Source organism: Gorilla gorilla, chromosome 10 (assembly GCF_029281585.2).
Source record: "Gorilla gorilla gorilla isolate KB3781 chromosome 10, NHGRI_mGorGor1-v2.1_pri, whole genome shotgun sequence".
In the NCBI taxonomy this organism is placed as follows: domain Eukaryota; kingdom Metazoa; phylum Chordata; class Mammalia; order Primates; family Hominidae; genus Gorilla; species Gorilla gorilla.
Window position 1 is genome coordinate 124496333 of NC_073234.2, and position 23037 is coordinate 124519369.

At 48.4% G+C, this 23037-nt stretch overlaps 2 protein-coding genes across 9 annotated transcripts; one reads left to right on the forward strand and one right to left on the reverse strand.

Annotated features, from left to right (window-relative positions):
* Positions 1–112: 112 nt before the first annotated feature.
* Positions 113–5574, reverse strand: ALKBH2 (alkB homolog 2, alpha-ketoglutarate dependent dioxygenase). 8 transcript variants are annotated; one of them, XM_019037773.3, is made up of 4 exons: positions 5218–5574; positions 4463–4743; positions 1956–2154; positions 113–436 (listed from the first exon to the last, which is right to left on the reverse strand). In XM_019037773.3, the coding sequence occupies exons 2-4, from the start codon at positions 4740–4742 to the stop codon at positions 130–132; spliced, it is 786 nt and encodes a 261-aa protein (XP_018893318.2). In that variant the 5' UTR covers position 4743; positions 5218–5574; the 3' UTR covers positions 113–129. The 8 variants fall into 8 exon arrangements, with proteins under 8 accessions (XP_018893318.2, XP_018893316.2, XP_004053903.2 ...); XM_019037771.3 differs by having other exon boundaries at positions 4463–4893; XM_004053855.4 differs by having other exon boundaries at positions 5203–5574.
* A 3947-nt stretch (positions 5575–9521) lies between these two features.
* UNG (uracil DNA glycosylase) lies at positions 9522–23000 on the forward strand. The gene is made up of 7 exons (XM_019038789.3): positions 9522–9760; positions 10381–10587; positions 11139–11234; positions 13841–13938; positions 14787–14875; positions 15382–15560; positions 21842–23000. Exons 1-7 carry the CDS (start codon positions 9629–9631, stop codon positions 21980–21982), a joined length of 942 nt encoding a protein of 313 aa, XP_018894334.1. The 5' UTR covers positions 9522–9628; the 3' UTR covers positions 21983–23000.
* The last annotated feature ends 37 nt before the right edge of the window (positions 23001–23037 follow it).

The window sequence follows — 23037 nt, forward strand, 5'->3', positions numbered from 1 at the left end:
AATTCTGCATTGTTACATAACAAGCCCTACGCTTTAAACCTTTCTGTGTTCCCTGTTGGTAAGGGAAATGCCAGCTCCCTCTTAGAGTCGAGAGGGAAAGAGAAAAGAGAAAAACTGTTAAAAACGTTTTTATTTTTTAGTAAGCAAAATTTTACGAAAAGTCAGATTCACCCGTGGAGCCAGAACCTTCTTTCTCACGGGAAGACTGTGGTACCAGTGCGTGTTGGTCGGGTGGTTCATCATTAGTAAGCTCCCGTGGGCCAGCGGCAGCCTGACCACCGCCACCCTCCTGGAGGGGCTTTTCCCACGGGAATCCTTATGCCAGAAGACAAAGTCTCTGCAGGCACCGAAGGAGACAGAGGCAATGGGGCTCCCAGGGGCCAGTTCTCTTTCATCATCTCGGTGCTCCCCGATGTGGTCACAGCCATCTTTATACCTGCAATGAGAAAACAAACACAGTGCATAAAAACAACCCTCTCCTGAAACTCACCAGCACCGCCAGCCCTCGTTTTCCTCACAGTGTGAAACAGTACTCTGCATGGCTGTACCTGCCGTTGTTTCTGCGAGGGCTTGAGGTCCACAGTGGGCTCTAAGATAAGCCAACGCTGAAGAGGTCTGTTGACGTATTTGTTCATGTGACTTATTTATTATTTTTGAGAGGGTCTCGCTCTGTCACCCAGGCTGAAGTGCAGTGGCACAATCATAGCTCACTGCAGCCTCGGCCTCCTGGGTTCAAGTGATTCTCCCACTTCAGCCTCCCAAGTAGCTGGGACTATAGGTATGCACCACCCCACCTAGCTAATTTCTTTTCTTTTGCAGAAACAGTTTCACCATGTTACCCAGGCTGGTCTCAAACTCGGGCTCAAGCAATTCACTCTCCTTGGCCTCCCAAAGTGTTGGGATTACAGGCATGAGTCATCACGCCTGGCCAGTTCATGTGCTTTAAAACTGAAGACACCCAAAGCCAAAATCACGTCTTACTGTAGTTCCCCTGGCCAGTCTATGTAAACCTTTATCACATGATTTTGCCCTGCACTCAAAGGCCATACTCTGCACAGCCTGGCCCCTGCCCACTGCTGAGCTCATGCCATCCCCTTCTTTCCCTCATTCACTGCTTTCCGGCCATCCTGCAGCATTTTTGCTTCACAGACACTCCAGAGTCCCTCTGCTCTCCCTCCAGATGTCTGTGGCTGGCACTCTCCATTTAGTTATCAGCTCAAACGCACTGCCTCAGCCGTCCTCTAACCACCCCATCTAAAGTGACCTTCCCTTAAACCCACCCAGGGTTCTCCACCAGGGTGATTCTGCCCCAGGGGACAGGTATTGGGGGGTGGGGGACACTACTTGCAATCTAGTGGATGGAGGCCAGGGATGTGCTCAACATCCTACAAGGCACAGGTCAGCCCCAACAACAATGAATGACTGGGCCCAAAATGTCTGCAGTGCTGCCGTTGAGAAACCTTGCCCTAATCGCAAACCTCTCAGCCATTCTCAGTCAAATCGGCCTGTTTAATTTCTTGCAAGATGGTTATCACTGTCTGAAATCGTCTAGGGTCAGGCATAGTGGTTCACGCCTGTAATCCCAGCACTTTGGGAGGCTGAGGTGGGAGGATCGCTTGAGCCTAGGAGTTTGAGACCAAGCCTGGGCAACATAGAAAAACCCTGTCTCAAAAAAAAAAAAAAAGAAAGAAAGAAAAGAGAAAGAAAGAAAAAGAGAAGAAGAAATTATCTCATTCAGCTATTTGTTCAGGAGTTAATCACCTCTCACTTCCTACTCCAGGATGAGCTCCAGGATCCAAGAAGACCGAGTGCTGGCGCTATTCCACTCCTAGAGCCCCAGTGTACTAAGAAATGATTTGTACCAATGAACCAAATAGGGTGGAACCCTAAACACTTCCTTTTGGAGGAGACAGAAGACTTGTAACATTGAGTCCACTAAACAGACAGGGTGTCACCTGTTGATGAGCACAAAGTTGAAGGTCTGTCCAGTCACCCCAGAGACATGATCCCGGATGCGCTCTAGAACTGGGATCCAGGGCTTTGGAGACAGCGTGAGGCCTGAAAATGTGTAGGTCAGCCCAGCGTCGCCATACGTTGCCTGCTTCCTGGGCACACTGTGCCACTTCCCGAATACCTGGACTCTGGCCAGTGGTCCTGTGCAGAGGAAACATGGCAGTTCCTTTATACCCGACCCCCCTCTAGAAATCCAGATGCCCCCCCGAACCCGCACTGCCATCACCAGAAATCCAGTGCCCCACATACATGCTCCCTGGGTATTCAAGATTGAAAGGGAAGTAAGGAATAACATTTCCCCGTCATTCCACGCAATTTAAACCCCTCTTCAATCATCATTTTGGCTTGCCCCAAATTTTCTTTTTGTTTTGTTTTCTTTGAGACAGGGTCTCCCTGTGTCACCCAGGCTGGAGTACAGTAGCACAATCTCAGCGCACTTCAACCTTCACCTCCCGTGCTCCAGCAATCCTCCTGCATCAGCCTCCTGAATAGCTGGGACCACAGGGGCGTGCCACCATGCCTGGCTAACTTTTTTGTAAGCTCACTGCAACCTCCACCTCCAGGGCTCCAGCAGTCCTCCTGCCTCAGCCTCCTGAGTAGCTGGGACCACAGGGGCATGCCACCATGCCCGGCTAACTTTTTTTGTATTTTTTTGTAGACACAGGGTTTTATCATGTTGCCTAGACTGGTCTTGAACTCCTGGGCTCAAGTGGTCCGCCCATCTCAGTCTCCCAAAGTCTGGGATTATAGGTGTGCACCACTGCACCAAGCCAACTGCCCCAAATGTTCATGTAAGAACAGTGACTCTTGTTCTACAAGGAGAGAAACATGGTCCTAGGCCATTTTTTTAGTGAACACTGTAACTTAACTGCCTTAACTACAGTAAGGGCAGAATAAAGAGGCTGAAATTGGAGCACGATAAAGTTAGTTTACAGGCTAGGATAGCTTGTCAACTGTAGGGACTAAGGGCATGTGACCCCATGAAAGATGGGGCTCACACTGCTGGGGTCTCTTGTGGGCATTTCTTTTTTTAAAGAGATGGTGAGCCAGGCGCGCTGGCTCATGCTTGCAATCCCAGCACTTTGGGAGGCCAAGGCGAGGATCACTCAAGGCCAGGAGTTCAATTAACAGCCTGGGTAACACAGTGAGACCTACAGATAATTTAAAAATTATCCAGGCTTGGTGGTGTACATCTGTGGTCCCAGTTACTTAGGATGCTGAGGTGGGAGAATCACTTGAGCCCAGGCGGATGAGGCTGCAGTGAGCCAAGATCGTGCCCCTGCCCTCCAGCCTAGGTGACAGAGCAAGACCCTGTCTCAAAGCATAAAAGAATAAAGTGACGAGGGGGGGGTCTCACTATGTTGCCCAGGCTGGACTTGAACTCCTGGCCTCAAGTGATCCTCCTGCCTCAGCCTCCAGAGTAGCTGGGATTACAGGTGTGTGCCACCATGCCTGGCCTGTGGGCTTTCGTTTTTTGTTTTGTTTTGTTTTGAGACACAGTCTCACTCTGTTGCCCAGGCTGGAGTGCAGTGGTGCGATCTCGGCTCACTGCAACCTCTGCCTCCCGGTTTCAAGTGATTGTCCTGCCTCAGCCTCTCAAGTAGCTGGGACTACAGGCATGCACCACTACGCACAGCTAATTTTTTGTTGTTGTTGTTGTATTTTAGTAGAGATAAGGTTTCACCATATTGGCCAAGCTGGTCTCGAACTCCTGACCTCAAGTGATTCGCCCATCTCGGGCTCCCAAAGTGCTGGGATTACAGGCGCGAGCCACCACGCCTAGCTTCCTGTGGGCTTTTCTATGCCTCTCTGCCAGATCCTTGTGTCCTCATTACAGGATAGAGGTGTGGTTCTCAACATGTGCTCCCCAGACCAGCAGCACCAGCAGCACCTGGAATCTCCTTAGAAACTAAACTAAACCACAGGGGTAGGGTCCAGCAATCCAAGTCCTGCCAACAGCAAGTCCACCAGGTGATGCTGAGAACCACTGGTGTGGAGAAATTACCTGGTTATTTGCCATCTCTCCTATGAGACCAGTGATTCTCAAACCCTGACTGCCCATGAGAATCACCTGGAAGCTTTTTAAACAAACAAGTGGTCAGCCTGCACTCGGAGCGATTCTGATTGAAGTGCTCTGCAGTAGAACCCAGCACGTTTTTTTACTTTGTTTTGTAAACTTTCCCAGAAGATACTCATCAGTAGCCAAGGGGAGATTCACTCGAGTCATCTGTCAGCTCCTAGTAGACAGGCAATCCAGTTTCTTTCAAGTTTATGTCCCAAGCACCTAAGGGGCTTAGCCCAGAGGTGCTCAGAGAATATTGGATGAATCCATTAGTGAATCCATCAGTAAATAATGGATCCAGAGTTCAGATTTCTCCCAACATACGATCATTAATTGCACCAAACAAGCCATCAATGCACACACACACACACACACCCCTCTGCTTACCTGTAAAATATTCTACTTCTTTCTCCAACTCTTGGAAAATCTCATCTGCCTCAGCTTTGCCAAACAGGACCGTGTAACTGCAGTCCAGGCCCTCAGCCCGAATGTGCCGCCAGCTAGGGCCTGCTGAGTGGCCTCCATTCCCTGGGGCCTCTCTCCTGGGCCTCTTCCTTGTGCTTTCTTTGTCTCCTCCCAACACAGCTGGCTCTTCTCCAGTTGGCTCTTGCTCCTCCTGCTTCCTCAAAAGGCCCCCTTGAGCCCCTTTCACCAGGAATCTGTCCATCCTGTCCCCACAGGAAAGAAGGGACGTCAGTGGCGAGGCCAAGACAGAAATTGCTCAAGTTCTGTCTCCAGTGCAAAAATCTGTTTGTCCAAGGGGTCTCACAACAACATTCCTAGTTTCACATTTTCATTTTAAAGTTTAAAACCATGTCCTAGAAAGGAAACAGAAGATGTTAAAGCCGTAAGGGACCCTAGGGACAATCTGATCCAGGGTCTCCCACGTCCACCTGTGCATCAGAATCAGCTGGCTAGCTTGCAAAAACCCAGAGGTCTGCACTCCACGCCTGAGCACCTGAATTTTTAAAGAACTACCTCCTGGGAATTCGCACGCCACAGCTAAACTTAGAAACTACAATCCAAACCCTCATTTTGCAGAAGGGGAAACTGTTGCCCACAGAGGGGAAGAGGTTTGCCCAAAGTCAACTGTCCACCCCTTTAAGGAGGAAGGACCCATAACTGACCTCGCTGCCACCCACCAGTGTTAAAATAGATCAGTCTAGTGATGCTCAAGTGGATACGATTCAGAAGCGAGACGCAAAGAGGTTAAACACGGGTAAACCGCACGCAAAATTCTGATATCACTGCAACACGCCGGTGGGGTGGGGGTGGGAAGAGTGCTCTAGCATCGCAGCTCCGGCGCAGATCGGAATCCCGCAGTCACCCTGGTGGCCTGGTGGTGGGAAAGACGCGCCCCAGCGAATCGGTCGCGTCACTTCCGGAGCACGCTGGGAACTACGGCGGGCTAGGGCGCAAAGAGAGCAGCCCGGCGGCCCTCTGGTGCCACCTGCTGGCCTCCCGTGTGTGGCAAGCACTGCCCCTTTCCCGTTGATCACCTGTTGGGCCACTGTCCAGAATCACGGCTGGGGTGAGAACTGTGGCTTGGCGTCACTTCTCAGTGAGGGTTACTTTGGTGTCCGAAAAGGGCGTTGGGCCACCAGTATATTGTCACGAGTGGGAGCAGGAGTTCTGCAGTCGGATATCGTGGATTCTGTTTCTGTCTCCTCCGCCCTGGCTGTGTGGCCTCCCACAGGTCACTTAACCTCTCTGGGGTTAAGTTGCCTCATCTGTGAAGTGGGGACTACAGCACCTATGTCATGAGAGCGCCTGAGGAGATGACAGGATGCATGAGAAATGCTCTGTCCTCTAAATAAATGTTGGTTCCATTAGTGCTCGTTTTTCTTTGTTTTCTTGTTTTTTGATGTTGTTCTTGTTTGTTTTGTTTTTTTGAGACAGAATCTCACTCTGTTGCCCAAGCTGGAATGCAATGGCATGATCATAGCTCACTGCAGCCTTGAACTCCTGGGTTAGAGCGATCCTCCCGTCTCAGCCTCTGGAGTAGCTGGGACTACAGGCACATCCCACCCCACCCTAAATAATTTTTTTTATTATTTTTAGTAGAGATAGGGGCTTGCTATGTTGCCCAGGCTGGTCTCAAGCTCCTGGGCTCAAGTGATCCTCCCACCTGGGCCTCCCAAATTGTTGGGATTACAGGCGTGAGCCACCACGACTGGCTCCTAATTTTTATTTACTCTGTCTCCCCTCAATGGAACGAAAGCTCCATGAGATCAGAGGCTTTGTTTTGACAGATTTCAACAAATGTACAATATTGTATGATCACCACCACAATCAAGATCTAAGACAGTTCCGTCCCTCCATAAAACTGCTCCAGCCTCTTAATCAACTTCGCCCATCACCCAGCATCAGCAACCGCTGATCTGTCTTCTCTCTCTATAGTTTTGCCTTTTCCAGAATTTCATATACACGGAATTGCCATGGTTTGAATATCTGTTCCTCCAAAATCCGCGTTGAAATTTAATCCTCAGTGTGGCAGTATTGACAGGTGGGGCCTTGAAGAGGCGATTGGGACATGAGAGCTCTGTCATAATGTCCTCATAAATGAATTAATAGATTAATGGGCTCAGGGGTTAACGGGTTAATGGGTTACCGTGGGAGTGGGACTGGTGGCTTTATAAAAGGAAGAAGAGAGACCTGAGCTAGCACACTCAGGCCCCTCGCGATGTGATGCCCTACACGGCTTCAGGACTCAACAGAGTCCCCACCAGCAAGAGGGTTTTCACCAGATGCAGCCCCTCAACCTCGGACCTCTCAGCCTCTATGAGAAATGCCTTTGCGAGACTTCTTTCACTTAAGCATATTGCTTTTAAGATTCATTTATGCGCCCCCCCCCACCCCCCCGTTTTTTTGTGTGAGACAAGGTCTGGCTCTACTGCCTAAGCTGGAGTGCAGTTGCATGATCTCGGCTCACTGCAACCTCCACTTCCCAGGCTCCACTCCCACCTCAGCCTCCCAAGTAGCTGGGACTACAGGCATGCACCACTACACCCGGCTAATTTTTGTATTTTTTGTAGAGATGGGTTTTTGCCATGTTGCCCAGGCTGGTCTCCATAGTCTTCAGCTGGTGAGCTGAAGAAATCCGCCTGCCTTGGCCTCCCAAAGTGCTGGAATTGCAGTCGTGAGCCGCTGTGCCCAGTCGTATATGCACATTTGTATTACTTATTTGTTCCTTTTTATTACTGGTATAGAAGGGATGCCCCACAGGAGTAGGCCCCACATAGGGTTGTTTCTCTGGTTTTAGGTTACTGTGAGTAAAATCACTATAAACATTCACATACAAGCTTTGTGAATATAGTTTTTCATTTCCCTTGGGTAAATGCCTAGATGTGGGAGTGCTGGGTCATAGTGGCTCTAAGGGCAAATGATTTTCAGCTTTGAGCCTCTCTCCCTTAGACTTCAGCTTCTTGTCCTAGGCACTGGGACACACCAGCAACAAGAAGCAGCAAGTTCCTTTCTTCACTCAGGTTACATTTTGGGGATGGAGACAGAAACACACAAGGAAAGAATAAATAATATGCTGTCTCTAAAGAAATTGTGTAAAAAGAAAAAATAAATAAGATGCTTTTGTATAGTATAGCAGTTATAGAGCAATGGGCTAGAAAGTGGGGCAGGAGGAGAAGTCCTTTTCAGGGAAAGATCCTGAGCTGAGACCTGAGGCTTTCCAGGCAAGGGGACGGTGAATGCAAGGGTGTGCAGGCCACAGGGGGACAAGCTGGGTGTGCCCAGCAATTGGGCTGGGAGCTGGACTCAGTAGTGGGGGCTTCCATCGGAGAGGAGGCAGCACTGAGACCTGGGTAGGAAGCTGGGGTTTATTCTAAGCCTTTTTGAAAACCAAAGAAGGGTTTTAACCTAAGGATTGTCTTTTTTTTTTTTCTTTTTTTTGTTTTTAGACAGGGTCTTGCTCTGTCACCCAGGCTGGAGTGCAGTGGCACAATCTCAGCTCACTGCAACCTCCGCCTCCCGGGTTCAAGTGATTCTCCCGCCTCAGCCTCCTGAGTAGCTGGGATTGCAAATGCATGCAACCACGCCTGGCTAATTTTTGTATTTTTAGTAGAGACGGGGTTTCACCATGTTTGCCAGGCTGGTCTCGAACTCCTGTGCTCAAGCGATACGCCCCTCCTTGGCCTCCCAAAGTGTTGGGATTACAGGCGTGAGCCACCAAGCTGGGCCAGGCCCCAGGTATTGTCATGATGTAAAAATCTCTCTCTAGAAAAGAGAACACCAGCTTCTCAGCTGGTCTTCTGTAGCTAGGAGATGCAAGAGCAGCAGTTGAATTTGAGGTTTGCTTTGGAGAAAGAACCAAAAGCAGATACGGATGGTTTGGATGTGAGGGAGGGAAAGAGAATTCTAAGTGTATTAGTAGTGGTGGGAGGAGGTTCGGTACAGTGGTGTCATTTGGAGGACAAATCGTTGGTGTTTAACCTCTATGACCCGAAAGTCTCCCACAAGCCTGATACATTAGGCAAAATGTTTGACTGCACTAAGCCTTAGTTTATCGTCATAAAATAGGCCATGAAAATTGCGTGAGAAAATGTATATAACAGTTCAACAAATAATATTGGCTGGGTGTGGTGGCTCATGCCTGTAATCCCAGCACTTTGGGAGGCCAAGGTGGGCAGATCGCCTGAGGTCAGGAGTTTGAGACCAGACTGGCCAACATGGTGAGACCCCCCCATCTCTACTAAAAAAATACAAAACACACCTGGGCAAACATGGTGAAACCCCGTTTCTACTAAAAATAGAAAAATTAGCCAGGCGTGGTGGCGCGCGCCTGTAATCCTAGCTGAGGCACGAGAATCGCTTGAATCCGGGAGGCGGAGGTTGCAGTGGGCTGAGATCACACCACTGCATTCCAGCCTGGGCGACAGAGCAAGACTCTGTCTCAAAAACAAAATACACACACAAAACATAATAGTATTTGTTTGTTTGTTTGTTTTTGAGATGCCTCGGATTACAGTGCGGGGATTACAGACGTGAGCCATCAAGCCCGGACAATATTATTATATTGTTCATTGCACTCCCACAACACCCCTAAGGGGCAGGTACTTTTCTTCCCACCCCCCTCCCCCCGACCCCACCGAGAGACAGGGTCTCGCTCTGTCGCCCAGGCCTGGAGTGCATTGGCGCGATCAAAGCTCACTACAGCTCCGACCCTCTGGCCTCAAGCGATCCTCCAGCCTGGGCCTCCCAAAGCGCTAGGATTACAGGCGTGGGCCACCGCGCCTGACCAGTCTTCTCTTCTTGCAGCTGAGCCTTAAGAGCCTGTCCAAAGAGCAGAGGTGGGCTGAAGGCACAAAGCGAATGAAAGAATAGGCCCCCGGGCACCGTTGCACGCCCCACCTCCTCCCAGTGGCGTTGCACTCCAGCCCCTCCCGCACATGCGCACTGGGCCTTCCACCGCCCCCCGCCCCCAGCAAAGCCCCCCGCTCGGAGCATGCGCAGGCCGCTTGGCGCCAATTGCTGACCGCCACAGCCAGGGCTAGCCTCGCGGGTTCCCGGGTGGCGCGCGTTCGCTGCCTCCTCAGCTCCAGGATGATCGGCCAGAAGACGCTCTACTCCTTTTTCTCCCCCAGCCCCGCCAGGAAGCGACACGCCCCCAGCCCCGAGCCGGCCGTCCAGGGGACCGGCGTGGCTGGGGTGCCTGAGGAAAGCGGAGATGCGGCGGTGAGGCGCGGCTTGGGCCGGGGCTAGGGGGTGAAGGGGGAGGAAGGCGGTGGGCCCCGCCTGACGGAGGGCGTGCACGATCGCGCCTCTGACTCGGTAAACCCGGGCTCCGCTTTCCAAATAGCCTCCACGTGTTCAAAATAGCCGCCGCTGTCCCCCATGGGCCGCCATGCTAAAGGGCCAGCCAATGGGGACGCGTCTCGGGGCCCATGGCGCCAATCCGCGCGCCGCAGGCCCGCCTGGCTCGGTGCGCTGTCCAATCAGAGGGGAGAGGGGGCGGGACCCAGAGGGAGGTTTTTTGCCGCGAAAAGACCACGTGGGGACGCGGTGGGGCGGGTCTGGCGGGGGCGGGGCACCTTTGTGCAGGGTTCCCAGTCACCGCGACGCTCCTCGGGAAGCCGTAGGGCGCCTCCCAGCCCCTCTCCCCGCTCCAGTTTAGAACCTAATTCCCAATTCCCGGGCCGGGCCCAGCCCTGGGCTCTTACTGTCCGCTTTTGCTGGGACCTGTTCCACAAATGGGCGTCTTCTGCCTTGGGCCGTGGGGGTTGGGCCGGAAGCTGCGGACGCCTGGGAAGGGGCCGCTGCAGCTCTTGAGCCGCCTCTGCGGGGACCCCTTGCAGGCCATCCCAGCCAAGAAGGCCCCGGCTGGGCAGGAGGAGCCTGGGACGCCGCCCTCCTCGCCGCTGAGTGCCGAGCAGTTGGACCGGATCCAGAGGAACAAGGCCGCGGCCCTGCTCAGACTCGCGGCCCGCAACGTGCCCGTGGGCTTTGGAGAGAGCTGGAAGAAGCACCTCAGCGGGGAGTTCGGGAAACCGTATTTTATCAAGGTAAATATGGAAATGCACCTTCCATAAGGGTAAATGTGGAGGCTGCCGGCCCTTTTGTCTTGTTAGTGTAGCCGGCCAAGTTCATGTTTCCGTAGGCTTAGGTTGTACCCCCTTCAACGTCCTTTACTCACAAAGGGGGTAAAAGAAAGCCATGATGTTTCACTCTGCAGCTTTATATTGGTTAAAGTTGTTAACGACCCGCGAGATGATATCATGGATTCATTTAAGTCACATAGTCTATTGTCCAGGAAAGGCTGGCGTAGTAAAATCACCAACCATCCTGAATGAAACCTGGCTTGAGCTTTAAAAAGCCGAGAGGAGTGGCACTGTCAGGACCCAGCCCAGAGAAAGAGGCAGGGAATTGACCTGATTGAACCACTTAGGTGGGGGACAGGCACTGTTTTTGTTTGTTGTTTTTTAAAAGAATTTGGACATAACATGACAAAGAACTAATGATGTTCCAAATAACTTGCACTAGAAGCTTTCTTATTGAATTCTTATGGTTTCCAATGAGAATCTGATTTTAAGTCTAGTTTGTCTTTTTAAATCAGCTAATGGGATTTGTTGCAGAAGAAAGAAAGCATTACACTGTTTATCCACCCCCACACCAAGTCTTCACCTGGACCCAGATGTGTGACATAAGAGATGTAAGTACAACTTGTTGATAATTTTTATTGGGGAGAAGGAGTCAAATAGTATTTTTAAATTAGGGACACTGGAGTTAAGCCACAGTCCATCATTCAGTAATAAATAAAACACTGAAATCCCGAGGTTTGGCTGACTGTATTTCAGCCTGTATTTACTCTTTTTAATGTTTACCACGTGGTATTTATGTGGCAAAAAGGAAAACTATGTACATCCTGTGCTCTTATTTCTTGTATTTTTTTTAAATCCTGAAACTAACCTCCTGCAGTGTTAGATATTATGATGGTGGTGAAGTTCAAACTGACACACAAAGCAGTTAAATCTTTTGCAGCTTGTTATAGTCAACCCCACCTTGACCTGACCACACTACCTTATAGTTAGCACTTTCAAGCTCTTGACTTCTGGCCTGAACAGTTTTGTGGTTCTGTTATCAGATCCCTTTGCTTTAGTTTGTCTTATATAACAGTTGCTGGTTGGCGGCTCTCATCCATCTTGTGTTCAAAAGTTCGTGGGGCTGGGCACGGTGGCTCATGCCTGTAATCCCAGCACTTTGGGAGGCCAAAGTGGGAGGATCATTTGAGGTCAGGAGTTCAAGACCAGTGAAACCTGGTCTCTCCTAAAATAAAAAATTAGCCAGGCATGGTGGCGCACGCCTGTAATTCCAGCTGCTTGGGAGGCTGAGGTGGGAGAATCGCATGAGCCCAGGAGGCGGAGGTTGCAGTGAGCTGAGATCACACCACTTCACTCCAGCCTGGGCGACAGAGCCAGACCCTGTCTCAAAACAAAAAAAACCGTGGCTCCTCACTGTTGAACTATGAAAGCAGAGCAACCCTCTTTAAATAGGGCCACGTCCTACCTCTCAGCCTTACCTCCACCTCCCACTCTCCCACTCCAGAGATGGACAGTGTGGCAAACCCCTCCCCACTTCTGTTTCTTAAAAATCAAGTAGATGCCTCTGTGGCACCTCCTTGAATTGAAGTCCGTTGCCTGCCACCTCTGTGATCCAGTTTTCCTCTGAGCCGCTACGATGCATTTAGCACCTGCTGACACTGGACTTTTAGGTTTCTTACCCGTTTTCCTCCCCCATTTTGTAAACTGGGGCAAGAATCTTGTGATTTAATGAATATCTGTGAAATGACATAGAAGTGAAATAGGTGAATAAATCATCTTGATAAGGCAGCCACACCTAATACTTAGAAAATCTCGTAAGCTTAATTTTAGAGTAAGAATTTAGAATCTAGCTCTTTGGTTTTGAAGCTAAATTAAATCCTATTAAGATCAATACTAATTTGCTTCTTGTTTGAATGCACTATTCTGAATACCAGTGATCAGTATAAACAGGGAATACTAAAGGGAATATTTTGAGGGAATGCTCAAAAACCAGTTTCAAACCTATGAGGATCAGATGGGCCAGCAGGGCTTCTTGACAGACCAGCATTGGGAGAGTTGTTTCACAAGAGAATATGTTGGCATGGTGTGAACACCAAGGGGAGAGACAAGAGGTCCCCAAAAGCTTCCTGGTCATGGAACATCTGGAGCTGGATTCTGAAAGGTAGAGTATGTCAGCTGTGGAGGAAGATTCTAAGAATGCAATGGCAGAAGCTTGAGAATGAAGACTAGGTGGGTGGGCCCTGGATGGGAAGGACGAGGCGGCCTATGTTTCAACACCTCCCGTGACAGGAACTTCATTTCATTGTCTCTTGCCACCTACTCCCATGGCCCTTTCGATCTGACCTCATTCTCTTCTGGCTCCACCTGTTAGAGGATATAGGGGAGCAGACACCCTCATATGCTGCTGGTGGGAAATCTGAATTGCCTTTTTTTTTTTTTTTTTTTTTTTTGAGACGGAGTGCAGTGGTGCAATCTCGGCTCACTGCAACCTCCACCCCCTGGGTTCAAGCGATTCTCCTGCCTCAGCCTCCCGAGTAGCTGGGACTACAGGTGTGCGCCACCACACCCAGCTAATTTCTGTATTTTTAGTAGAGGTGGAGTTTCACCATGTTGGCCAGATGGTTTCGATATCTTGACCTCGTGATCTGCCTGCCTCGGCCTCCCAAAGTGCTGGGATTACAGGCGTGAGCCACCACCCCAGGCCCTAAATTGCTTTAATTCATTGAAAAGTAACTGGGGGCTAGGCACAGTGGCTCATGCCTGTAATCCCAGCATTTTGGGAGGCCAAGGAGGGAGGATCCCTTGATCTCAGGAGTTTGAGACCAGCCTCAGCAACATAAGGGAGGCCGTGTGTCTACAAAAAGTAAAAAAAAAAATTAGGTGGGCATAGTGGTGCGCTCCTGTGGGCCCAGCTACTCTGGAGGCTCAGGTGGGAGGACCACTTGAGCCCAGGAGGGCGAGGCTGCCATGAGCTGTGATGGCACCACTGCGCATCAGCCTGAGCAACACAGCAAAACCGTGTCTCAAAAAATTAAAAAAGCAGCTAGGTACATATCTTTACAAGTTTAAAATATGCTTAGCCTTTGACCAGCAACTCTGCTATTAGCAATCTATGCCATAGAAGTGTTTTATTTGTTTTGTTTATGTTTGTTTGAGGCAGGGTCTGTGCTGCTTACATTACAGTATTGTTTAATTCCTGACCCCTGGTGGTTCACAGGTGAAGGTTGTCATCCTGGGACAGGATCCATATCATGGACCTAATCAAGCTCACGGGCTCTGCTTTAGTGTTCAAAGGCCTGTTCCGCCTCCGCCCAGGTACAGTTGCTTTACAGGTGACTGCAGTCCAGACATGATTCCTTTCAGATGTGTACTTAGCTTATTACAAGCGGGACTATCTGGGGCACTGTTCACTAGCCTCGGAGGAGGATTTCTCAGCCTCGGCACCATTGACATTTGGGGCTGAGTCATTCTTTGTTGTGGAGGAGGAGAGGAGTCCTGTGCTATTGCAGGATCTTGTGCCACATCCCTGGCCTCTACCACTGGAAACCAGGAGCAGCCCCCAGCTCGTGATAATGAAAAATGTGCAGACATTGCCAAAAGTCCCTTGGGGGGGTAAAATCACCCCTGGTTAAGAACCACTGCTTTGGGCCGGGCGTGGTGACTCACGCCTGTAATCCCAGCACTTTGGGAGGCTGAGGCAGGAGAATCGCTGGATCCCGGGAGGCGGAGGTGGCAGTGAGCCGAGATCCTGCTACTGCACTCTAGCCTGGGTGACACAGCAAAACTCAAAAAAAAAAAAAAAAAAAAAAAAAACCACTGCTTTTGGAGGATTTGGTGTATGATATACATAAATATGCTAAGGACAGAAAACTGTCCCTGAGCAACAGTGGGGGTCTGGGTTATAACTGCTGGGTTGATTTACTTAGGTTTTCCAGAGTGCTGTTAAATCCAAGTACAGACTAAAGTAAAGGTCTTTGGCAGAGTCACCTGTTAGAAGGAGGACTGGCAGTGTTGATCTCATTAATCGGCGCCATATGTGCCAGTGTCCCTTCCAAGGCCTGGCTGTAACTTCTAACCTTTTCACATATGTCTTAGACATTACTGAGCTTTCAAAATTATGCTTAAGATTCTGTTTTTTTGTTTTTCTTGTGGCTTGCTTTCAGTTTGGAGAACATTTATAAAGAGTTGTCTACAGACATAGAGGATTTTGTTCATCCTGGCCATGGAGATTTATCTGGGTGGGCCAAGCAAGGTAAGCCAGCGACTGCTAGATTTTTTTTTTTTTTTTTTTTTTTGAGACCGAGTCTCACTGTGTTGCCCAGGCTAGAGTGCAGTGGTGCAATCTCAGCTTACTGCAACCTCTGCCTCCCAGGTTCAGGCGATTCTCATGCCTCAGCCTCCCGAGTAGCTGGGACCACAGGCATGAGCCACCATAGCTGGCTAATTTTTTAATGTATTTTTAGTAGAGACAGGGTTTCACCATGTTGGCCAGGCTGGTCTCGAACTCCTGACCTCAGGTGATCCGCCCGACTCGGCTTCCCAAAGTGCTGGGATTACAGGCATAAGCCACCACGCCCAGCCCCGACTCCATTGTTGATGGTAGTGGCTGCTGCCATTATGCTGGCTGCAGCAGGGAAGCACAGCTTGCTACACTGGATCCCATCAAGCACTGGTTTCATCATGGATTTAGCTCCTGTTGCTGGGTATTGGGCTGATTTGCCTGAGCCTACATTTAACCTGTTTCTCTCATGTGTGTAGGTGTTCTCCTTCTCAACGCTGTCCTCACGGTTCGTGCCCATCAAGCCAACTCTCATAAGGAGCGAGGCTGGGAGCAGTTCACTGATGCAGTTGTGTCCTGGCTAAATCAGAACTCGAATGGCCTTGTTTTCTTGCTCTGGGGCTCTTATGCTCAGAAGAAGGGCAGTGCCATTGATAGGGTATGTTTTGTTTTCTTTCTTTCTTTTTTTTTTTTTTTTAACACTATAAAAACAATGTAAAGAATTCTAGGAGTCCCTGCTGTGTTTGGTCCTGGAAAATCCATGTTATAAAATAACTTTTATTTTCCCTTAGGCCTGTTATAAGGGTTTCCCATTGAAAACTGAGAAGAATTTGGACAAATTATAGGGGTGATGAGTTGTGTATGAGGAAAGCAAAGCAACTGGCCAACTTGTGACTGAATGCAGTTGGTGCTGTAGGCATGAACTTGGTGTCTGCAAGATACAAGTCCCTGGGTACCATTCACTTAACGAGTGATGGATGAGGCATGTTTCTGGCTTCCAAGAAATTTGGGAGCATATAGAAAACACAAAGAATTCCACTCAATCACGAATTTAACTTGCCCATGAAAATACTATCAGTGATCATTATTGTTTTGTTTCTGGGTTGTTTTTTGTTTTTTTGTTTTTGTTTTTTTTTTTGATGGAGTCTCGCTGTGTTGCCCAGGCTGGAGTGCAGTGGTGCGATTTTGGCTCACTGCAACCTCCGCCTGCTGGGTTTAAGTGATTCTGCCTCAGCCTCCCGAGTAGCTGGGACTACAGGCGCCCACCACCACGCCCGGCTGATTTTTTTGTATTTTTTAGTAGAGACGGGGTTTCACCATGTTGGCCAGGCTGGTTTTGAACTCCTGACCTCAAGCGATCTGTCCTCCTCAACCTCCAAAGTGCTAGGATTACAGGCATGAGCCACCACACCCGGCCTATCAGTGATCATTATTAACTCCAAGGTCTAATTGCAGATACCCAACACGACCAAACCAGTGGCTCCCCTCCCTGCATCTTCCCCCTATCTGCTACCTCCCTCCTTCCCTTCACTCACTGAAGCACTTCTACACCTGGTTGTGGAAATCAGAGACCTAAAAGTCATCCTTGAATCCTCCATCCCATCAGTAAATCCCATCAACTCTGCCTCCCAAAATGCCCCAGTCTACTGCTTCTCATTCGCCACTGCTGCCCTTCAGGCATGAGTCACCATCATCTTTCTCCAGGAGAACCGTGATGGACTAGAGATGGAGGCTTGATGGAGAGCCGCAGAGTGGAGGAGGGAGAGATGGGGGGTGGCAAGGAGACGAGCCAGGGGTGTGTTCATCCCTGGCAAATGGGAGAGACATTGGGTGGGGGAGAAATTATAGAGTAAATGCTTCAATGATGGAAGGCAAGGGCTTAGCAGAGGTAACCTGACAATAGTTTTTGGTGTATCAGCAGGAGGTAACGGGGGTATCAGAAATGCGCACATGTATTTAACCCCTACCTTGTGTGGGTACTAGGTTGAGCACTTTTGTTTTTTGAGATGGAGTCTTTCTCTGTCACCCAGGCTGGAGCGCAGTGGCATGATCTCGGCTCACTGCAACTTCGCCTCCTGGGTTCAAGCACTTCTCCTGCCTCAGCCTCCTGAGTAGCTAGGATTACAGTTGCCTGCCACCACACCCAGCTAATATTTTTTATTTTTAGTAGAGACTGGGTTTCACCATGTTGACAAGGCTGGTCTTGAACTCCTGACCTCAAGCGATCCTCCCATCTTGGTTTCTCAAAGTGCTAGGATTACAGATGTAAGCCATCGCACCCGACCAGGTTGAGTACTTTGCTTGCAGAATCTTACTTAACTCTCAGAAAGGCTTTGAGGTAGGCATATACTTGTATGAGTGACCTAAGATCTGACTGGTATGAACTGCTAAGATGTGATGATCTAGGTATGTAAGAAGTGTGCGTGAGAGTAATTGCTAATCTCTATCCCTTAGGGAGGTTTACAGCCAGTGTTGCTCTTCCGCAGTATATTGGTAATCTTTAATCATGGTTTGGTCTGAAAGTAAACAGTTGTTAAAGTAGCTTGGTCATTAAAGCCAAATTGCGTATCTCCAGCCCAGTGTCTCTTCTGATCTATAGAGTGCCTTGTTACTACTGCCCCATAAACATGCCAAATTCAACATTTTCCAAACGAAGTTTCTCCTTTTCTCATCCATGCTTCACTAAACTTCCTCCTCTGCACTCCCTAGCAGCAAAAAGCACCATCATCTGCCTAGTTGTCCAGCCAGATCTATTACTGACACCTGCCTACCTCTCTTTCTACCCTCTTCTGTCCTTTTTTTCCCCCTTCCCAGTCAGTCAGTCATTCATATCTGTGTTCTTTCTTCCCCCTCCAAATCTACCCCTGCCTGACCACCTTTGCCTTCATTCAGGCCCTCACCTGATCTTGTCTGGAGGGTTCTGATGCTTTCTCCCTGGAAGGCCTTGCCTTAGGCTGAAGATCTGATTTCAGGGGGGTAGGGGGGTGGCCCCCAATCGGCCTCCCAGACTTAACTCTATCCCTCTTTGCACTCCGATCCCTAGGCTGACCCATTCCCCTTTACTTTTTCACGGTGCCCCACTTCCCTGCCTTTGCATATCCTGCTTTCTCTGCCTACAGTGTGGAGGTCATTTTCTTCTGGGATTCTTTAGAGCTCTGCAGGGCTGACATTTACAGGGGCCTGTGCTGCTTGCGTGTGTGTTCAGCGTTTGGTGTGCATGACTTCTTATCACACTCAGCACCTGTGATCCTCATTTGATTGGTCACAGTAACTTCATAAGCTGGGCGCTATTGTTATTCCCAGTCTACAGATGAAAACTGAAGCAGCTTAGAGTTGCAGCAACTTCCCTGTGGTACAGCTACTGAGTGGCAGAGGTAGGCCTCGACCCCGGGCAGTCTGGCTCCAGGCTCTGTACTCTTAACCACACTGGATTGCCTGGCTTTAGTCATCACCCCTCATCGCCCCTCCTGGACTGAGCCCCTTGAAGGCAGGAGCGTTTTGAGAAACAGTGATTTGTTCGTTAGTTTTTGTATACAGAAAAGAAGAGGAAAACAAAAATGGTCTATATCTCCCTGTTAAAATAACTATAGTTGATATTTTTAAAAAATCAAAGTAGTCATTTGCCACATAATGATGTTTCAGTCATAAACTGTATATATGACAATGGTCCCATAAGATTATAATATTCTGGCCGGGTGTGGTGGCTCATACCTGTTATCCCAGCACTTTGGGTGGCCGAGGCGAGTGGATTGTCTGAGCTCAGGAGTTTGAGACCAGCCTGGGCAACATAGTGAAACCCTGTCTCTACTAAAATACAAAAAATTAGCCAGGTGTGGCGGCGTGTGCCTGTAGTCCCAGCTACTTGGGAGGCTGAGGCAGGAGAATTGCTTGAACCCGGGAGGCAGAGGTTGCAGTTAGCTGAGATCATGCCACTGCACTCCAGCCTGGCAACAGAGTGAGACTCTATCTCAAAAAAAAAACATACATATATATATATATATATATATATGAATAAAAAATATTTTTACTGCATCTTTTCTATGTTTAGATACACAAATGCCTACCATTGTGTCACAGTTGCCTATAGTATTTAGTACAGTAACATGCTACACAGGTTTGTAGACCAGGAGCAATAAGCTACACTATATAGCCTAGGTGTGTAGTGGTAGGTTATCCCATTTGGGTTTGTGTAAAGATGCCCTGTGGTGTATGGATAGCAGTGAAATTGCCTAACAACACACTTCTCAGAATGCATCCCTGTCATTAGGTGATGTATGACTATTGCTTTTTTTCTTTTGAAACAGGGTCTAGCTCTGTCACCCAGGCTGGAATGCACTGGCTTGATCTCAACTCACTGTGGCCTCAACCTTCCAGGCTCAAGCAATCCTCCCACCTTAGTCGCCTGAGTAGCAGGGACCACAGGTGTGCACCACCACACCTGGCTAATTTTTGTATTTTTTTGTGGAGACAGGGTTTCACCACGTTGCCCAGGCTGGCTCTTGAACTCCCGGACTTAAACGATCCTCCTGCCTCGGCCTCCCAAAGTGCTGGGATTACAGGCGTGAGCTACCATACCTGGCCACTGACTATTCCCTTTTTTTTTTTTTTTTTTTTTTTTTTTTTTTTTTTTTTTTTGAGACAGTTTCACTCTTGTTGCCCAGGCTGGAGTGCAATGCAATGGCATGATCTCAGTTCACTGCAACCTCCCTGTCCTGGGTTCAAGTGATTCTCCTGCCTCAGCCTCCTGAGTAGCTGGGATTACAGGCATGTACCACCACATCCAGCTAATTTTATATTTTTAGTAGAGACGGAGTTTCTTCATGTTGGTCAGGCTGGTCTTGAACTCCTGACCTCAGGTGATCCACCCACCTCAGCCTCCCAAAGTGCTGGGATTACAGGTGTGAGCCACCACGCCCGGCCAACTATTCCATTTTTGTGGCGAGATTTTTTTGTTTTTGTTTTTGTTTTTTAATTCTTCCTTCTTAGGAGCTGTAAGACTATTCAGAGAGTTCAGAAAGGCACAAAATGGAAAGTAAATGGCTTCCACTATTTCTTTCTCTTAAAGGAACTACTAAATACAGTGTCTTGGGTATTTTTCTAAAGTTTTTAAAAAATGAAATTATTTTGCATTTTGTTCACTTGGTAAATTTTGGAGGTCATCTCATCAGTATATTTATCTTTCGCATGTTTTTCTAGGAGTTATGTGGTGTTACATTGTAAGAACTTTAGAAAAATACATTTAGCCAGTTCTGTAACACTGAATTGTGTACTAGGTTTTAGCTGACATAAGCAGTGTGTCAGTGAGTCCCTTTATATGTTCCTATTTGTGTAGGTACAACTGGTCCCTGGCTTATGAAGTTTGACTTGATTTTTTTCGACTTTACAATGGTGTGTAACCATACTTTGAGCACTCACACGTTGTTGTTTTTTTTTTCTTTCTTTAAGAGACAGGGTTTCTTGGCTGGGAGCAGTGGCTCACGCCTGTAATCCCAACACTTTGAGAGGCCAGGGTGGCGGATCACTTGAGCTCAGGGGTTTGAGAACAGCCTGGGCAACATAGTGAGACCTTGTCTCTAAAAAACACAAAAAATTAGCCTGGTGTGGTGGCACACACCTGTGGTCCCAGGTACTCAGGAGGCTGAGGTGGGAGAGTAACTTGAGCCTAGGAGGTGGAGGCTACAGTGGGCCACAGTCATGCCACTACACTCTAGCCTGGGTGACAGAGTAAGACCCCATCTCAAAAAATTAAAAATTAAAAAAAAAAGATCTTGCTCTGTCACCCAGGCTGGAGTGCAGTGGCACGATTATAGCTTTTTGCAGCCTCGAACTCCTGGGCTCAAGTGATCCTCCCACCTCAGTCTTCTGTGTAGCTAGGACTGCAGGTGCATGCCATCACACTTGGCTACTTTTTCATTTTTTTGTAGAGATGGGGTCTCGCTATGTTGCTTCAGTTGGTTGTAAACTCTTGGTCCCATGCAATCCTCCTACCTTGGCCTCCCAAAGCACTGGGATTACAGGTGTAAGCCACCGTGACTGGCCCCGTTCTATTTTTCACTTTCAGTACAGTGTTCAATGAGTTACATGAGGTACTAAACACTTCATTGTAAAAGAAGCTTTGTTTTGCCCAGCTGTAGGCTAATGTAGGTGTTCTGAGCATGTTTAAGGTAGGGTAGGTTAAGCTATGATGTTCAGCAGGTTATATGTCATAAATATATCTTCAACTTAAGATATTTTCTACTTAGGATGGGTTTTCCAAGATGTTAACCCCATCCATTGTATTAATAAGTTGAGGAGTTTATCTGTGTGTGTATGCATCATGGTGTCCTTTAGCAAATACAGTCTTAGCAGTGGAAATTGCTGGCGGTACGATAGGGACACTTGAAAATTGCATAGATAATTGACAGTTTGAAGGCAGAGGGTGGTGCTCTTTGCATCTCAGAGCCTAGCAAAGGTAGGTAGTTGCTCAACAAACGGACTAATGTTCTAATGCAAATGCTGAATGCTCCACTTTGGAAGGGGGAGAATTTAGAGGGCAAAGGGGAATCGCACAGGGTCTTAAAGTGCAACAGCCACAGTCCTTCCTTTTTGGGAAAAAAAAAAAAAAAAGTCCCGGCCAGGCATGGTGGTTCACGCCTTGTAATCCCAGCACTTTGGGGAGGCCAAGGCGAGCGGATCACGAGGTCAAGAGATCGAGACCATCCTGGCCAATATGATGAAACCCCATCTCTACTAAAAATACAAAAATTAGCTGGGTGTGGTGGCACGCGCCTGTAGTCCCAGCTACTTGGGAAGCTGAGGCAGGAGAATCGCTTGAACCTGGGAGGCGGAGGTTGCAGTGAGTCGAGATCACGCCACTGCAGCAAGACTCCGTCTCAAAAAAAAAAAAAAAAAATTTAAAAAGTCCCAAATCTGCCACCATTTATTCTTGATCTTTTTCAGAAGCGGCACCATGTACTACAGACGGCTCATCCCTCCCCTTTGTCAGTGTATAGAGGGTTCTTTGGATGTAGACACTTTTCAAAGACCAATGAGCTGCTGCAGAAGTCTGGCAAGAAGCCCATCGACTGGAAGGAGCTGTGATCATCAGCTGAGGGGTGGCCTTTGAGAAGCTGCTGTTAACGTATTTGCCAGTTATGAAGTTCCACTGAAAATTTTCCTATTAATTCTTAAGTACTCTGCATAAGGGGGAAAAGCTTCCAGAAAGCAGCCGTGAACCAGGCTGTCCAGGAATGGCAGCTGTATCCAACCACAAACAACAAAGGCTACCCTTTGACCAAATGTCTTTCTCTGCAACATGGCTTCGGCCTAAAATACGCAGAAGACAGATAAAGAGGTCAGTTGGCTCTCTTTATCTCCCTTGCCTTTATGGTGAAACAGGGGAGATGTGCACCTTTCAGGCACAGCCCTAGTTTGGCACCTGCTGCTCCTTGGTTTTGCCTGGTTAGACTTTCAGTGACAGATGTTGGGGTGTTTTTGCTTAGAAAGGTCCCCTTGTCTCAGCCTTGCAGGGCAGGTATGCCAGTCTCTGCCAGTTCCACTGCCCCCTTGATCTTTGAAGGAGTCCTCAGGCCCCTCACAGCATAAGGATGTTTTGCAACTTTCCAGAATCTGGCCCAGAAATTAGGGCTCAATTTCCTGATTGTAGTAGAGTTTAAGATTGCTGTGAGCCTTATCAGATAAGGGACCGAGAGAAGTAAGCTGGGTCTTGTTATTCCTTGGGTGTTGGTGGAATAAGCAGTGGAATTTGAACAAGGAAGAGGAGAAAAGGGAATTTTGTCTTTATGGGGTGGGGTGATTTTCTCCTAGGATTATGTCCAGTTGGGGTTTTTAAGGCAGCACAGACTGCCAAGTACTGTTTTTTTTAACCGACTGAAATCACTTTGGGATATTTTTTTCTGCAACACTGGAAAGTTTTAGTTTTTTAAAAAGTACTCATGCAGATATATATATATATATTTTTCCCAGTCCTTTTTTTAAGAGACAATCTTTATTGGGTCTGCACCTCCATCCTTGATCTTGTTAGCAATGCTGTTTTTGCTGTTAGTCGGGTTAGAGTTGGCTCTACGCGAGGTTTGTTAATAAAAGTTTGTTAAAAGTTTGTTTTGTGCGAGTGTCCTTTGTTAAAAGTTTGTTTT

Bases quoted from the DNA above. Each gene is read 5' to 3' on its own strand.
- ALKBH2 (XM_019037773.3), bottom strand. From the start codon at position 4,742: ATGGACAGATTCCTGGTGAAAGGGGCTCAAGGGGGCCTTTTGAGGAAG. The intron at 2,155-4,462 runs GTAAGCAGAGGG...TCCTCTGCACAG, and splicing joins AGAAGTAGAATATTTTACAG to GACCACTGGCCAGAGTCCAG. The intron at 437-1,955 runs GTGACACCCTGT...TTCTCATTGCAG, and splicing joins AACTTTGTGCTCATCAACAG to GTATAAAGATGGCTGTGACC.
- UNG (XM_019038789.3), top strand. From the start codon at position 9,629: ATGATCGGCCAGAAGACGCTCTACTCCTTTTTCTCCCCCAGCCCCGCC. The intron at 13,939-14,786 runs GTACAGTTGCTT...GCTTGCTTTCAG, and splicing joins CCTGTTCCGCCTCCGCCCAG to TTTGGAGAACATTTATAAAG. The intron at 14,876-15,381 runs GTAAGCCAGCGA...TCATGTGTGTAG, and splicing joins ATCTGGGTGGGCCAAGCAAG to GTGTTCTCCTTCTCAACGCT.